This window comes from Ammospiza caudacuta, chromosome 1, assembly GCF_027887145.1.
Source record: "Ammospiza caudacuta isolate bAmmCau1 chromosome 1, bAmmCau1.pri, whole genome shotgun sequence".
NCBI lineage: Eukaryota > Metazoa > Chordata > Aves > Passeriformes > Passerellidae > Ammospiza > Ammospiza caudacuta.
In genome coordinates this window covers 112,180,477-112,198,137 of record NC_080593.1, presented here as the reverse complement: position 1 = coordinate 112,198,137, position 17,661 = coordinate 112,180,477, and the positions used below count along the sequence as shown (strand labels likewise).

At 44.6% G+C, this 17,661-nt stretch overlaps 1 protein-coding gene across 2 annotated transcripts in view; it reads left to right on the top strand.

Annotated features, from left to right (window-relative positions):
- The first annotated feature begins 2,368 nt into the window (after positions 1-2,368).
- The window catches only part of NOL4 (nucleolar protein 4), a 186,519-nt gene continuing 171,226 nt past the window's right edge, over positions 2,369-17,661 (top strand). For both annotated transcript variants that reach the window (XM_058808766.1, XM_058808774.1), the window contains exon 1: positions 2,369-2,635. In XM_058808766.1, coding sequence (XP_058664749.1) covers positions 2,369-2,635 — 267 coding nt within the window. The remainder of the gene's footprint in view (positions 2,636-17,661) is intronic.

Below are 17,661 nucleotides of genomic sequence, written 5' to 3'. Positions count from 1 at the left end.
TCCCCCGCGGCCCGGCCCCCGCTCGGCGGAGCGGCTTCGCTCTCCGTTTCCCGGGGAAAGCCCAGCCCAGCGGCGGCCACGTGGCCCGCAGGGATCGCACCGGGCCCGCCGCGGCCCCGCCGGCCGGTGCGGCGCAAAGTGCGCGCTACCGCCGGCTCTTCCTCCGCTCCGCCGGCAGCGCGGGCGGGGCGGCGGAGGGGACGTCCGCCGGGGGCGCGGAGGCCGCCGGCCCTCCGCCACGGCCCTGCGCGCGTTTCTTGCCCCAATAAGCAATAATTAGGTCCTCAGCTAATGAAGTGTCAGCTGATCCCCTCGCTCCGTCTGCGCGCGGGGAGGCGGGGGGGCTGCGCCCGGAGACATCGCCATGGAAACGCTGCCCTCGCCTCTCTCTCCCCCGCCGCATCCCCCACACCCCCCGCCGGCCCGGGCCGGGTGCGCGCCGTCCCCCGCGCCCCGCCGCGCCCGCGGAGGCGGGAGCATCCCGACATGGGACAGCGCTGCCCGTCACCGCGCCGCGCCGCCGTCGCCACAGAAACTTTTGTCCCGGCGGCCAATCAGGGCGCGGGGGGGGCGCGGAGCGGCGCTGGGCCCGGCCCGGTGCGCCGCCGCCGCCGCCAGCCCGGCGCGGAGCGCAGCCCAGCCGAGCGGCGCAGCCCAGCCCAGCCGAGCGCGGCGCGGCGCAGCGGCGGCCCCGGAGCGCAGCCCGCGGGCGGCGCGGGCCCGGGTCGTGCCCCAGGCGCGGAGGTGCCGCACGGCTGCGGAGCGGGGGCGCGGAGCCCGGCGCTGGATGGCGGAGGCGCGGGCGGGCGCGGCCGCGGAGAGGCGACGAGAGGAAGCGGCGCGGCGGAGCCTTTTCCCGCCCCCGCGGAGGGGGTGTCCTGCCTGACGCGGCGGGGGAGACCGGGGGAGCGCGGAGATCTCCGGCGTGAACTGAAGCTGTGGCAAAGGGAGGGGGAAAAAAAAATAATCAGGATTTTTTTTCTTCTTCTTCTTCGCCCCTTTACAAAACGGGGGTTTATGCTTAGCATCCGCACGCAAACTTACTTGAATGCCTTGTAGCCAGTTTAGCCCAGAGACCAAAGGATACCCCGCACCCGAGGAGTCCTACATGTGTGAGCACCATCATTACACTGGCAGAGCAACGAGAGCCGCCTCCTTTCCTGTACCAACATCCTCCTGGGACTGATCTCTCCTCTGGTCCAATATCCAAGCCTGTCTCATATATATGGGTTTTCTTTCTTTCTTTCTTCTTCTTTTTTTTTTTTTTTTTTTTTTTTTTTTTCCTTCCATCGGCTGGGATCGCCATGTAAATAAACAGAGGAAAATTCCTGAAAGGGCATATGAAAATTCAATGGGACTCAATATGAGGAAGTGAAATTCTCACAGACCATTTTTTAAAAATTAAAAATTATGTACTTTAAACGCGGATCGGATGCATTAGGCTTAGAAAATAGCAGGTAAGAACTTTCTTTCTTTCCAGTACCTTCATGCCCGGAGCGGGGATATCTGAAGCAAAGCCGCCCAGCCTTGGAATAAAGGGGGAGCAAAGAGACCAGTGTGCCCTTCAGTGCTTCTTCCATCCTGCGCGGCGAGGCGGCTTTGGGGAGAGGCACAACCCGCCAGGACAGAGACAGAAAGCTCAGAAAGCCTTCGGAGAAGACAGCCGAGGGCTGCCGGGGCGGACTAGGGTGGGCTTTTTCTCTTCTTTCCGTTCTTTTTTTTTTTTTTTTTTTTTTTCCCTCCTCTTCACCTGCACTATCCAGGGTGAATCCGGGTGCAGTTGATGTATGGAAAAGAAGAAGGATCCGAGTCAATATTTTCTTTTTCCTTCGCTAAGCCGAGGGATGGGATTTTAATTATTTATCCAACCGAACCCTCTGTGGGTAAGGCGCTGCTGCTGGACCCAGTGGGATAGTCCTGCCTTGCACAATTATTAAAGAGACTGATCACGTACAGTGGAAGGATAAGAGGAACCTCCACCAGATCCGTTTTGCCTCCTGTGAAAAAAAAAAAATAATGAAGGAGAACATTGCCACACTATTGAATTGATTGCTGCCCCCCCCACCCATCCCCCTCCCGACCCCCACCCCCCCGAGCCACCACCACCACCACAAAAAAAAAAAAAAAAAAAATCCGCTGGGATCTGCCTGCACCGGGACCTCCTTCGCTCCGGCTCGGAGGTGGATGCATTTTTCATGAGCGCTGGGTGAACAGGTGCAAAGTGCGGCGGGGCGGCCCGGCCCCGTACCCCGGCCCGCTTCGGGGCGGCGTGTGCGTGTCCGTGTGTCTGCCCGTGTCTGTGTGCGTGTCCCTGTGTGTGTGTGTGCGCCCCGGCGTGTGCATGTGTGCGTGTGTGTGTTAGGAGATTATGGAGAGCAGCGACCGGGACATGTACCGCCAGTTTCAGGACTGGTGTCTCAGGACTTACGGGGACTCAGGAAAAACCAAGACGGTGACCCGTAAAAAATACGACCGGATCGTCCAGCTCCTGAACGGCTCCGAGTCGAGCTCCACGGATAATGCCAAATTCAAATTCTGGGTCAAATCTAAAGGCTTCCAGCTCGGCAACTCGGACGAGGTCAGTGGTGGTGCTGGAGGAGGGAAGCAAGTGCTGTACGTGCCAGTCAAAACCACGGTTAGTAGAGAATTGTCTTCCTTGTTCTATGTCGGCCGCTGCAGCCCGCTCCGGGAGCGAGAGGCGCAGGGGGAGCCGCAGCCACAGTTGGCTCCTTCCTCCCTCTTCCCCCAAGTCATCATCACCATGTTGCGTTTGCCTGTCACATTATACACCGCCGAGGTCTTTGTGGGTCCTTTTATTTAAAGCGATCGTGCGCACAACGCGCCCCGCCGGGTCGGTGTCGTTCTCCTCCTCGTCCTCCTCGTCCTGCTCGTCCCTCCCGTCCCCCCCGGGCCGCTGCGGCGGGCTCGGGGTGCGCTATTGTCCCGCCGCCGCTCCGGCCATTGTGCCGGGCCCGCGCCCCGGGCAGCGGCCCCGCTGATGGATGGATGGATGGATGGATGGATGGATGGATGGATGGATGGATGGATGCATGGATGGCGCACGGGGGTACCCTGCCTGGCACAAAGCCAGGCGCGGCGCCGGGCGGTGGTTCCCCGGGATCTCTGCTGAGCTTTATTTATTTATTTATTTGTTGCTAGTATGATTTTTATCCTTTCCCCCCCCTTATTGTTATCCCGCAGCCCTGGCGCCGCCGCCGAGCGGCCGCGAATGTGCCCGGCTGGGCTGTGGAGCGCCGGCTGCGCTAGCGAGGGGCGGCGGGAGGGAGAGAGAGGATGCTCAACAAAGGGAGGACGGGGTTCCGCATGACCGGGGGAAGGGTGCATTTTGTGACACTTTACGGGGTCGCAGGAGCCCCTCAGCACTCCGTTCGATGCGCTAGGGTAGCGTGGCATCCCCGGCAGGCGCTGGCGTTTCGGGCTCGGCGCAGGTCTGACAGCGGGAGAGCTATTATGCTTGGTGGTGGCAGGAGCGACAGATTTTCCTATTTGAGAAGATGGGGACTGTTGGTTGCAAGTAGGTTTTGCCTATTGAACTCTCTTAATGTATCATTATTCTTACTTCTTATGCGCTGGGTCACGCAAGCTAAGCTTCTTTTGTCTGTGCGTGGGGCGGGTGTGGAGGGGGAGCCGAGAAAGGAAACCCGGCAATTAAAAATATTCCTGCCTGGGCATTTGGCTTGGATGAGCAATATTCTCTCTCTTTTTTTTTTTTTTTTTTTTTTTTTTTCCTGGAGTGGCAGCTTATCCAGAGCTAACGGGAAGGTTGCTGGGTGGCGCAGCAAAGGGGGCTTCTTGGAAAGTATTCTGGGCTGGGTTGTGACGTAGGCTGCCGGGGAAATCTGCCTCTCTTTGCCTTGCTGAAGTCATAAACCTGGGCATTCCCAGCGGCTGCCTTGTATTTGCCCCCTTGTCATCAGTGCCGTCGTGGCTCTGAGGAGGCAGAAGCGGGAAATTAATTTTAAGGAGATCTTCAATATGAAGATTTAAAGTAAAAGAGAAGCTCTGGACAGTTTTTTCTTTCTCTATGGTTTTTTGTTCACTGAAGTGTTTCAGGTCTGTCTATAGATTCAGATGATTTGGCAGATCTCTGTTTTAGTGTTACAAGATTGATTGCTCATCTCTGAGCCCAGACAGTACCATAGATACAATTTATAACAAAAAGGTTGCCTAAAGCAGGAGTCTCCAATTAGCTTAGTATTTTTAAATATCTCTTCTGCTCACTGAAATAATTGTTTTGAAGGGCCAGTGGGCAAGATTGTTTATTCCCAAGACTATTTTTTTCACTACGAGTTCAAAACTGTAAGTAAATTCAGTATTTTTAAAAATGACATTGACTACCGCACTAAATAAAGAGGATAACCTTAATTTACACAATGGAATTTAAAAATTAAGTGCTTTTCTGGTCCTCTGAAACACAAGACTCAGTGATGATAAGCTTGTTTATTTTCTCTCACCTTTGCTAGGCCATGAAAGCCTGGAGTCCACCTTCCATCCTGTTTTCTATTTTAAGAACACAGAATCAATTTTTATTTTTATTTTTTCCCCACAAGGGATTTCAGTGAGAGGTTGAGCATCTTGCAGGTCTTACCTTATGTACATTTGTGGGAATCACACCCTTAGCTGTGAATGTCTCTTTATGCCCCTCTACATGTATTTACATTCATATAGGAGTAACTCTCTTCATATAGTTTAGCAACCAGGCAGGAATTTTAATAAAATTAGGACTGGTAATGAAATCAAGAAAGGAAAAGTTAGCATGACCTATCTGTAATATCAGAATATACAGAATATCTGTATATAACCTGAGCAATGATATTTAATCCTTTTCAGAATACATACATACAATTTCCTCCTGCTGGCCATCAGAAATTTGTTGTCCAACAAAAATAGGAAAAGGGGATGCTCTGCAACATTCAGCTCTGAAAAAAAAACGCCAGCCCCTCCTAAATCCATGAATCTGGTGTCACCATCCCAGCACAAAAGGCAGAGGAGTATTTGAGCAGACCCACAGGGTGGCAGTGGTTTGTATGAGCTGCTGCCAGGGCTGGGGCAGTGCCTGCCAGGCACTGAAGGCTCAGAAAGAACATGTTTGACAGAACAGGGATGCTGCCCCTGGCAGAGAAAGTCACTGGCAAAGCTCCTATTTACAGGTCTAGAATTAGCTCCTATATAGAGGTCTAGAATTTCACCCAGATGGGAACGATAAGTTACAGGGGGAAAAAATTGGATTTTCATCAGGCGGTAATTGTTGGTAAGCCTTAAAAGCCCATTCTCTCATTTCTTTAACTCTTAATTATTATTTAAGAGTTTTTAAATTTGTGATAATTTTTGTTTTTTCCTCCCCTCTCTCATGGTTATCCCATACATTTGGGCCTGTCCTCAGAGACAGCCCCAAAAGGTAGCAGAGCTCCAAACTGTGAATTTCTCCTTCACCCTCTCCCTCTTTTCGTCCATCACTTGATCTCACCATAGGTAAAATTAGTTTCAATTTAAAATTAATCACTGCATGAGCACTCCCTGTTCAATAAGAGGACGGATGAAATTGCAAGTTGGACTCTACAGTTACAAGCTGGTCAAAAATAAGGAAATATTCAAATACTTTGTTAGGAATTACTCTCTCCTTGAAGCTTTAAGATTTGCTGCTCAGCTTTGCTGTCAGCCAGAGAGATTTGCTCCTGATGGTGCTGTAATCCACTGCTGCTGGTAATTAGACATCATTACTGCTGCGTTAAAGGGAAAGAGAGAAGGAGAGAGGACAGGCTGGGGCTAATTAACTACTTGATTCTAATGAAAGAAAGAGAGCCTGATAGCAACTGGGAGGTTGCACCGGAACAGCCTAGATGTACAACACAGACTTAATTGAAGCAGGGTGTCTTGCAGCCTTACAGCAGCTCAGCCTTGGTCTACTTTCATATTCTGTGGGCAGTAGTGCACGAGGTATTATTCTGCTCTTCCCTTGCCTGCTTGATAAGTAGCTCAAAATCACAGGCCTGCCTTCAGTATCAAGTTTAAGCATGCCAGCAAGGAGAATGCATAGATGGTGATGTGCTGGCTTAATCTATTTTACGGGTATGGTCTCCTCAAGAGCAACAGGAACAAATCAATTTCTGAATGTTCACATCCCTCTGTGGCCTAGGAGATACACTTTTGGTCACCAGGCAACAACATTCCCTGCAAAACAGCCATTTTAGGTCCAGAGTGGGACAGCACACAATAAGGTATTTCTGTATGCTTTAGGCATTCCTGTATGCAACCCAGTGAGTGTTTCACTTCTGCAACTTTTCAGATTGTTTCTGTCACCACTGAAGGTTTTCTTGCATCAAGCCCAAGCTGCACTTTGTGAAAACAGTGAAATGATGTCTAGCCTGGACACACTGTATAAATAAAACAGGTTAGGCCAACCTAACCTAATATGCCAAGTGGTTGCCACTGTTGACTTTCAATAGTTGGTACTCACCAACAATGAGGAGGTATGGAACTAGTATCTTGGGTAGGATATCCTTTCTAATCGTATACATGATATTTATGGTGCATTTTTAAAATTTATTTTTTGCGTAGTTTCTTTAGCTGGAGCTACTTATTGATTGGCAACTTGAAAACAAATTTCTCCTCACCACTTTGCTTTCTCTGGCTTGATGTTGTGTGTGGACGCAAATATGGACCCTAAAAATTAGTCTTGATTAAAAAAGAAGTTATAAAATAATAATCCAAGCTATATCAGCAGACTTTAAGCAGAATTTTCCTTTAAAAAAGAAGGGCCAAGATGACTGCAGGATAGCTTTTAAATATAGAATTTACACCGTGTTAGCAAACTAATAGAATATAACCTCAAAGGCCAAGTTCAGATTACTTTTATGTCATTACTAATTTGAAATTACTTCATTGGCTTTAATGATATCACAGACCTAATGTATGAATTTTCCTGTGTTTTCTTCTATATTTTCCAAATATAAGCACAGAATGAACTTTCATTCTGAAACTGAATTTTGTTTAGCTTAAATCTTTAGATCCTCCAGGAGGATCTGGTACCTCATGGGTTGCTGCTAGTAGACCAGCAAGGCTTTGTGCAGGTGCAAGGCTGTACTACTGAACCTGATTACAGGATTTAAGGCTTAAAATTATAGACCAGTCAGCTCTAAGGAACAGGCTATGTCCCAACCCACCTCTTGTTCTGTTGGACATGAATAATAGTAGATAGATACAGTTTATATTCCTTTTCTTTTTAGATAAATTACTTTGTTTATGAACAATAGAAAAAAGATCACAACATAAATAGCTTATAGGTCAAAATTGATTGCTTTAAACTATCTTACATTTAAAATTGTTCATTATTTTAGGGCATTTTGTAGCAATTTGAAAATAAGCTTTTTTTTTTTTTTTTTTTTTTTTTGCATTTCTCCCCATTTTTGTACCCATCCATAGAAAAAAAATTATAGAAGTATTTGTCAAATGTACTTTGGTAGCTCTGTAGCCTAGTGAACTGCCAGCACATAATGGCAGTAAGTACCACAGAAAGGTGATGCCGAGGGTGAGCTATAATTTATCCCAAGGTACAATGCCGCAGGAGTTTTACAGTCCCATTAAATGCACCTTCCAGGCTCAGGAGTGGTATTCAAACCCTGCCATATCCCCCCTGCTCTAGCTGCCAGCCACATTTTCCTTAACCCCTGTTGAGGTCTGCAGAGCTGTGTCTCCTCCCGCTCCCCGCAGCCTCTGCCCTGCTGTTTGCAGACCTCCCGATGGAGCCGGTGGGGAGGGATGCTGGTGAATCAGAGAGGGAGTGCTGGAAAATGGTCACAGCAGATGGAACAAAACTGGTTTAGTTGGCAACTCTTAATGTAGGCATTCAGAGGAGTGTTCATGAATAAAGAGAATAACTCTGTCCTAGAATTAAAAAATGTTAAAGCGCCCATATGTAGGATGCCATCTCCACATGCGTGTGTGAGAGAGGCAAAGGGACAGGAGGAGCTGAGATTTCTTAGTAACAATGTTGAGTTGGAATTTTCAAAGAAAAATGAGCCAAGGAGAGCAGGTTTTTAAAAACGAAGTGTTTTAAGGTTAGAAAATGTTGACTTGACTTTAGAAACATGAAATAGGGTGTAGCAGTGTGCAAACAAAACCTAGCACTGATGTATCCATCCCATAAATACACATGTAATGAGAGACAGGATGAAAAATTCAGTGCTATCACCTGGGCAAAGGCCAGACTTGCAGCTCAAAAGCCCAAATCTTTCCAGTAATCAGAAATAAAACCTCACAGTTTGATTTTCATGCTTCTGTGAACCTTTGCTGAGAAGCCAGAGGTGATAGTGAACTTGTTTCTTCGTTCTTACCCTGAGTCTCTTGTCAGTGAAGCTGCAGTGGATTTGATCATGATGCAGGGGCTGCTGCTCAGATGCTCCAGCCCTGATTTTCTTTGGACGTACCGTGTGCTGTTTCTGTGGCTACACAGCTATGTGATCAGTGGGAAATAAGCTGGAAGGTTAGGGCTACAATGAGCTGTTAGGCATCAGTACAGCTTTTTTACAGAAAAAGCCTGATAGGACTTTTTTTGATCTTTTTATGGAGAAACTTTCTTTCCCTGTCCTCTGAGGTGATCACCATTGCTGTTGTTCAACTCTAGACTGAAAGGAGACAGGATCTGAGGAGACTACACAGAGACACTGCAGGTAGAAAGGGCTTCCCATGAACACAGGCCCTGGGGGAAGAAGGCTAGTGCCAGTGCTGGATGAATGTGGGAGTTAATGATTCAAATTTCATTTTACACTACAAAAATAAATTCAAATTCGCTGACACTGAACTGTGAGTTTGTTTGCTGTTGAAAGGAGGCAACTAGCAGCTGTTAGGTTTGGTCTGAAGGAAGCTATTCGGGTCCCAATCTTCCCCAGTTATGCAGGATACACCTGTTGAGAGTTTGCTGGTAAAAGAGGAACGAAATAAGCAGAGTGTATAAATGAGGTAGATGTGGAGAAAGATCATGAGACAGCGTGGCAGGAAGCACACTCTCCAGGAGGGAGGATCACAGCAGATTCTGCAGCCTCCCATGCATCGCAGAGCAGCACAGGCATCTTGTGTTCCTTGTTGAGTAGGTTGACTGGTCAACACAGTCACCCAAATTAGTAGAGCTTTTCAGGATGTAAAAGATGTTTTTGTCTTGTCTGTGTCATTTTAAACCTGCCAGAAGCCTCTCTGACTCTAGAAAACTCAGACAGTGGTAGTTGGTGCACTGAGAGTTGTTCCTATTGTCCTGCAAGAGCGCTGAAAGTGATCCCGCAGCTTGCTTAAATTACCCTTTTGTTCTCTTTAAATAGGTGAATCTCAAAACTTTACGATTCCACTAGAAGGTATTTTTTAATGGTTTATGAACATACAATATCCAGGCATTGTCAATATAGAGGAAAGAAATGCCACAAGTTATGGCATTGAGCATTTTTTCCAATGCACATGGATTTTCTTAGTGATGATCAACTTTGTCACAGACAGTTGTACAGGCTTCTAACTGCTTATTCAATAACTCTGCAAGCTGCAAATCTTGACAGTTACTGTGTGCATCTGCTGGGATTACAGCCCAGTTGTTGAAATTCAAATGGGGTGTTTGAAACATTTCCTTGTATATGTGGACACTCCTCAACTTAAGGGGCTACCTGTAGTGAACAGTTTACTTAATAAAACTGATCTATGTCAGACTTAACCTCAAGTAAAGACTTTTTTTCAGAAACAAATATTCTATATAGACTTGGAAGGGCAACATTTATCAAATGACCTACTTCTGCCTAGGATGAAACCCATTCAACCTTTTTTACTTAAGAGCCTGTAATTAAACTCCTTAGGGAAAGAGAGGTTTTATGCATTGTATTGATAGTAAGGTCTGCGTGTCTGAAGCTTTTGTACATTTTGTTACCCCAGAGACTTTAAAACCAGACATGGATGCTACAACATTTTGACTGTACTTAGAGAAAATTTACGTGGTGAGATTACTTGCATTTAAATGACTTATGAATCTAACTCACGGTAAAACTTTTAAGTAATTATGACTTGTGATTGCTCTTTTTGTTGCCTCTGGACTTACCATTACTAATAATGCCAGGTGCAGTTTGAAGAAAACTTTTGTTCAAGGCAGATCCAGAGCTGGAGTAGCTGCCACTAAATCATGACCTATCTGTAGGGTAAAGCAACACTGTGCTGGTATATAGGAAATCACATTTAGAAATGGACTTTCACTACCCTGAGCTGATAGAAGATGACTAATAGGCAAATCATTATACAGGTAATTAGTTTCAATAAGAAGGACAGCTAAGGTATGGCCAGAGGTTTCAGTGGACAAGAAAGATGAGGACTATAAACACATTTCACAAAACTTTATTTTTCAGTGTGTATCTTTTCTGATGTGGGTGATAAAGAAGTATCTACCCTGGGTTCACATTTTTCAGGTGATAAAATTGAAGAATGGTCAGAAATAAAGAATTAAAAAAGAGGGGATATGACATTGCAGGGCATCACTGCAACTTGCACAAATTCAAAACCACTAAAGAACTTAAGAATGAAGTACCTAAAATACTACTAAAATATATTATTTGCCACTATATGTGACAATGATGCAACAGTATGGACAAGAATGTACTAGAAAGGCAAAAACTGGGTAGTAAAGATAGCTCACAGAAATAAGAGATAGTGAACCATATGCCAACACTAAGAAAAAAATCAGTAAGAGTCATTAAAAATTATCTTAAGCGTAAATATGAACTGGAGCTGGTTGGGAACTAGTTTGGATTTTGTGGCTGTTAATGATGTTTTTCTAACTTGTGTTCAAGAATCTTTCAGAAATTTTCAGGTGAAAACTGTTTCTTGCTTTCTTCTGAAATGAAACCCATCTGATACAGACTTTATTAAAGCAGGGTTGTAGCTTTGGCTATGATGACAAATTAAAACTGATGAAGAACTGGGAAACCACAGCAAGTATTTGAGAGCTATGCAATGCACTCCAGTGTGTGTATGTAAACACCACCCCCCCATATATATATATATATATATATATATATATATATATATATATATATGGAAATGCAAATTAATTAGGTTAAGTCAAAGAAGAATTGGGAGCAAAAATAGAAATATTGTAACAAAGGGGAAAAAAGGGAGAAATGATGGCAGGCAGAATTCCCTACAGACCATTGCCAGATAATTTACATTTTATGCCATCATGATATTAGCTTTTGGAGAGGAAAGGAAGAATTCAAGCCTTTCAATCACATCTAAAATATATGGAATTAGTGTAATATCTCAAGGGAAATATTTAGGAATGGTTTCAAACAAATCAATAAGTGTATCCAAAATGAGCACGGCACATATAACAAAAATCGGCATTAGGAAAAGTATAGAGAATAACACTGAAAACTTATTATTCTCATACATTAAATGGTATGTCCTTGCCTTTAATGGCATGCTTAGTGTATTTATCTCATCTCTAAAAGGTTGCAAGAGATGAAAGGTCCATGGAAGGTAACCAAGCTCATCAAAGAAAAAGGGTACTTACATGAGAAGTAGTTAAAATGGTTATTTCCAAAAAAATGGTTATATACCAAAAATATAAACATTAAGAGAAAAAATGTTCAGCAGAAAACTGACATGTAAGAGGCAGAAAGAAAGTGAGAGAAATAGTGTGGTGTAAATACTGGTGAACAGCAGAGAAAATTCAGTCACTACCCTTTTAAATTCTATTTCATGTCCCAAGGCTCTTTTGACAACCATCTCAGAAGATAAATTCAAAGCTAGGCCATTTTTATAAACCATAGTGTTGGGAATGGAAAATCTGCACTGCTGTCCCTAGAGAAACCCTGACTGATTAATCCAAAATTTCTTCCAAGGATTTTACAGGAGCTCTGTGGCTCTCATAAGGATGTAGCATGTTCTTTATGTCAGTTCAGCTTTGCAGGCTGGAGCAGAAGTGAGGACAAGGTCATGTTCATGCCCTTCCTGCTCTGTGCCACCAGGAGTGAGGGCACTGGTGTGATGGCATGAGCTCTGCCTGGCTCCCATCTGGTGTCTTGCAGCATCTCCCCAGGTGTTGTCCCATAGAGCCTCTGTCAGGGTGAGTCATGTTCCAGCCCATCCATTCAACACAAGGAAAGACTGGTGGGGCATCTTGAAATCCCAGCATCCTCTCATCCCCTTCCACTTTGTACTGAATTTTAACACTGCTAGTGGTCTCAGCCTTCATGCTCTTGTTTCATGAATAGCTTAATAAGTTTTAGTTATGTCTTCTTAGGTTGACTGATGCTATAGCAGTGGAAAATAAATTGGTCATTATTGCACAAGGCACAGTATTTTGGTTAGGAATATGTTTATTTACCAATTACTGAGCTCTGAAACATCTTTTGCAGACTCTGAAACATCTTTTGCAGTCTGGTACTAGATGGTTTGTTGGTCACTTGGGCTGTAGCAGTTTCTGTGGCTCGTTGCTGTGGTGATATCACTAGTCTGGAGGAAGGAGGGAGACAATCAAGTTTCTGAGGTCCAGCACTATGTGAACTATGAGATTGTTGTGGTTTACACAGAAAGTTTGCAATGAGCTAGCCCTGGTTTACAATTTACTGCACTCGGTGAGAAGGAATGTGCTGCTTTCACCTCTGTATTTTTGTCTACCTGTGTCAGCTTTTTGAGTGTGTGTATTTGTCGAGACTATTTCCAAACCCTTATAGTGGTGGGAAGAAAAGAAAAAAAGAGCAGAATTGTTAGAGAATTAATAACAAATATGAGAGGAATTAGCTTGTTCAAATGATGACAATTTCTGAAAGCCTTTGCTTTTTGACCAATGGGACTAGGAAGTATGGCATATATATAATTAGATGACTTGTCCCATTGCATTTCTCAAGAAATGGCAGTGGAAAAGAAAAAAGAATGTAGCCCCTTCCTTCCTCCTTTAATCTAGACATAGTCATAGCTTTTTTTATTACATCTTTTGATAACCTTTATCTTTTTATATTATGAGAGTTCAGTAAAGCCCCCTGGTTATGGTTGCTGTAACACTGAAGTATTTAATTTTTACTGAGCAAACAGTCAGCATTCTTTTAATGAGTGCCATATTTGAATGCCAGCCATCCATCTAAAAACTGTAGTTCAGGCAGATCTCATCTATTTATCCCTTTTTGTCTCAATATAGGCTTATCCAACAAGGAGATGGGATAGTAAATTCTATATGAATGCAGCAGCAAAAACCAGAATTCTCAAAAGGATGTTTATTGTAAACTTCTTGCACAATGACCCTGTGTTTTTTTGAAAATTTACACAAATCCTCTGCCACATCTGACTAATGCAGAAGGCCTCATTATCATTGTTTTGGTGTAACTAAGAGTTGAGCTGGGCATATAGGGAGCTTTCAAATAGTTAAATTTGCATCCAAGCAAATGATAAAGCAATATAAATAAAGCTAGCTTTGGAAGTGAATAAAGCTAGTTAAAATAAGATTAATTTCTTTTTAAATTGCCCCTCTATATAGAAAATTCCAGTATTGTTCTCTTCATCTCAATTTTGGCAAGATACATCAGACTTCAAGGAAACTGTGGAACTGAAAATACTGTTTTACCTGTGTTCCTAATTGAATCTTCCATTTTGAACTGGAAGCAAAAGGACTGCTTTCAAAAGCTGAGTAGGAAAAAGCATTCCTAAATAGGAGAAAGCAGGTCAAATTTTATTAATAAGTAGAATATTTCAATTAATAGAATTGTAATGAACTATGTATTTTTTCTGCTTCTTATCATTGAACTTTAATGAATTTATAGGTAATTACAAGATTTCTTTTTTAGTAAATTTAATTTTAATGGATGTAAAGTCAGAAAATTTTCACATATACAGACTTCAAAACATTCAAGAAATTTGCATTATCATTCTTGCTGTAATTTAAAAGCAGGCAAATAAGTAAAGTACAATATAGATGATTAAGTGATAATATTTTAAAGTAAATTAGTATTTTGCCTAATAGATCCAAAGAGTGAACCAACAAACCTACAATAAAGCTGAAAAACTGTAGCTGAAGGAAGCTGGAAGGAGTTAAGCCCGTGACATTTGTGAGGTTTGAAGGACCCACCCTGTCATCCTAAATCAAGCTGGGTGAAATCCCCTCCTGGGACAGGACCAGCAGGTCTGTGAATAATTCTCACAAATCTTCTGGAACAAAGGTTATGGCCCTGTTTTGAAGACATGATGCAGCCCTGGCTGATGCTTGGGCTTTGCAATGGTCAGTGCCCGAGGGAGGAGTCCACCCAAAATCCAATGCCCTGGGCACTCAATGCCCCCATCAGCTGGTGTTGGGTAGCAATGACTGAACTCTCAATAGGATACATTTAGACAATATTTTTTTCTATTTGTGAAGAATAATTTATATGTCAGCGCTATCTGGTATTGCCAAGGTAAATTCCAATGTGCCAGAGACCGGTGCTTAACAAGCATATAGAGAAGTTTAGAAAATGTATAAAAATATCAAGAAACTTTTAGTAACAGCAAGGCCAAATCCAGCTCTAAAATAACAGCAGGGGCACCCTGCTCCCACCTCTTTGGTTATAATCTTCTGCAACATCAGAGTGCACTCAATGCAGTGCACTGTGCAGACAGCTCTCTGTTGTAGAAATCCCCAAGTTCTGATTGTTCAAGGAGGAATAAACCAAACCAGAGAATGAGCTTGATTTCAATCCTTTAAGCCATACATATATTTAAGTCAAATAAATGAGCATCTCTCATAAACTAAGCACACACAACACATATATTCACTCTCAAACTGTTGAGGTTGTTTGTTTACTTGTTTTAAAATAATCTCCCTTTTCTATGGATATTGCATTAGGACATCTGCTATGACGAGAATTCAGATTTCCTTCTCTTTTTCCTGTCTCTTTGAACTATATTTGCATTAGAGCAATCCTGCTTCTAATAAGAGTGGAAGGAAAGTGAGATGAGAGAGCAAATGGAGTGAAGTGTTAAAGCCAATCAAGTAAAAACAAACTTTGGCTTAATAGCTTCCTATGAGCTCATCCTTAAAGCAAGAAAGTCAGCCTTGGAAGAGATGGGGGCTGAGGAAAATAAAATAATCTAGAGAACACATATTACACATTTCACAGTAATAATAACAATAATAATGATAAATCTAATGAAATAAAGCAGGCAAAAGAAGACAGATGCTTTCTGTTAACTGGCTAATAAAACTACTTCTGGCTAATAAAACTACTACTTTCTTCAAAAGTAGTATTTAAGCAGTTAGGCATACCTGTCAGCTACCTAAAAGCACAGAACAACCTTAAGATATTAACTGCATAACCAAACTGCCTGGGAAATGTGTGGAAGATGAAACAATTTTTGGGGGGGCAGGTGGGGAGGCTTAGGGGGAAGCATTTTCTCAAGGAAATTTGATATCAGCAGAATTTTGGATAAATGTCTCTTCCCAACCATTTATCCATTTATTATAAATTGGGGTCTATTAGTCAACAGTTATTTCAATGAGTATCACAGCATGACGTAGCAAAAAGTAGCTAAGCAGAATGTTGCTAGACACTAAAAAGCTTTTAGTTACACAAATAGGCAAACAGTTAATATAGGTACTAGATACATCTAGCACTTTGAATTTGGACATGTTTACCATTTTGTCATAGCCCCAGTATCTATCTGATGCCCACAGTGTGTTTTCCTCAATCCTTGTCATTGGTCTTTACTGCTGCAGTTTATTATTTACTAATAGGCAGAGAACATTTTTTCCCCCCTATGCTACCTTTATTTCCAGACCTTGAGGCCTGCTGTTTCTCATTTTGAATTTCAATCCAATGGCAGGTGCCAAGATTCAGATGTATGTTACCTATGGGCAGGAGGATCAGCCTGTTTTTGTGGCAGCAGTCGAACTGAACCACTCCCTGTGCTGGCTGCATTTTAATATTTTTAATCTTGCTTTGGAAGGCATGCTATTTTGGTGAGAAACCAAATGCATTCAAAGCTGCACACAACAGGAGATTTACAAATGGGTTTCTAAATCTAGGCTTCTGTAAAATTAAAAAGCCAAACCAAAACAAAAAAACACTTAAACACACATAACTGGAGAATCTATTAGGTCCAGTCCACCCACAACCATCTGGAACACTAAGTTATCTGTCGGATTTATTCAAACAAAACTTTGGACAAAACATGAGCAGAAATGAGGTGAAGAAGTTGAGCTCAAGTAATTTTTACATAAATCTTTTAAAATGTCCAAGGCCAAGAAGGCCAATTCTAAGAATTGCTGAATGATATTACCATAATAATGTGAAATAGACCATTTTAAAGGCAAAAAGCTGTTCCCACTGAAGTCAATAGCAAAATCTCACTGACTACAATAGTAGTGGGATTGGTCTGGTAAGTAGCAAACCATGCTTTAAAAAAATCAATACTTCAATTTTACAAGGTAATATGGGTAACAGTATAGTTGCCTATTATCAGACCCCATAGTCTGTGGATTTTATCTCTCTAATAATGGCAAGGTTTAGCACCTATCTTATGAATCGTTGAGAGGAAAGACATAAGCCATTTCAAAGCATTTCCTGCCCCGGCCGAGAAAGCTCTCCAGAGGCAGGCCGCGCTGCACCGAGCATGCCTCCATCAGCGCCGTGCAGCAAGGATTACTCTGAAATGAATGGCTGCCTCGCTCGGAAAGAAAAAATAGCATTAATCGCTGTGGATCTCGGGCTAGCGTTTGATGCCCGGGGCTTCCATCCCAGCCCTTTCTACGTGCCAACCATAGACAGAGATGCCCCAAAATGGGTCAGGTTTTCCTCTCAAACCCCAACGATAAAAAAACCCCCAAGAAAACAACAGGAGACCTTTTTATTTCGTATTTTCCTTTTCACGTTTCAAGTATTGCTAATCCAAAATAGAGCTCTATCCCATACATTCATGTTTACACCGAGGCTATACATAGATGTTAACAGATCTAGAGATAGACTTTGGGGAAGGGAGTTGGCTTTTCCCTCTCCGGCCGCCCCAGGGCAGCCAGCCCGCTGTGTGTTTGTTCCCTGGAGTCCCCGCCGAGGATTGCCAGGGTCCCTCGGCCGCGGGCTCGCCGCAGCCCCCGGCAGCAGGGTGTCCCCCCGCGCCCCGGAGCGCCGGAGGCGCGCTGACCGTGACTCCATCGGACATAATGAGCGCGGCGGCTCGGCAGACATGTCCCTCACCCCTCCCCCTGCAGCCATATGGTGCCGTAAACAGCCGTGCGGGGACGGGTTTTGTTGTTGTTGTTGTGTGCGTGTCCCCCGCCCCTTCTCCCCGCGGGTGTCCCCGGGGTGCGGCCGGGGCTCCCCAGCGCCCCTCCCCTGGCGCGCCTCGCCGGGGACGGGACGGGGAACGGGGGCGGCTGCGGAGGGACCATCTGCCGGGCCACCCCTCGGGGAACCCCGTCCCGGGGTCCCCCCGGGGAAGCAGCGCGGCCGCGACGCCAGCTGGGTGCGGGGGCTGCCCGGAGAGGAGGCACAGGCCTCGGCCCTCTCCCAGCCCGGTGCCGGCTCCATTAATTGATTCAGGGCCCGGGCTGGCATTGAGGGCACGGGGGAGGGGGAGCGGGGAGAGGGTGCGGCTGTGCCGCCATCGCCTCCCCCCGCCTGTTCCTATGGAAACAGTGCAATACCTCCGGGACAC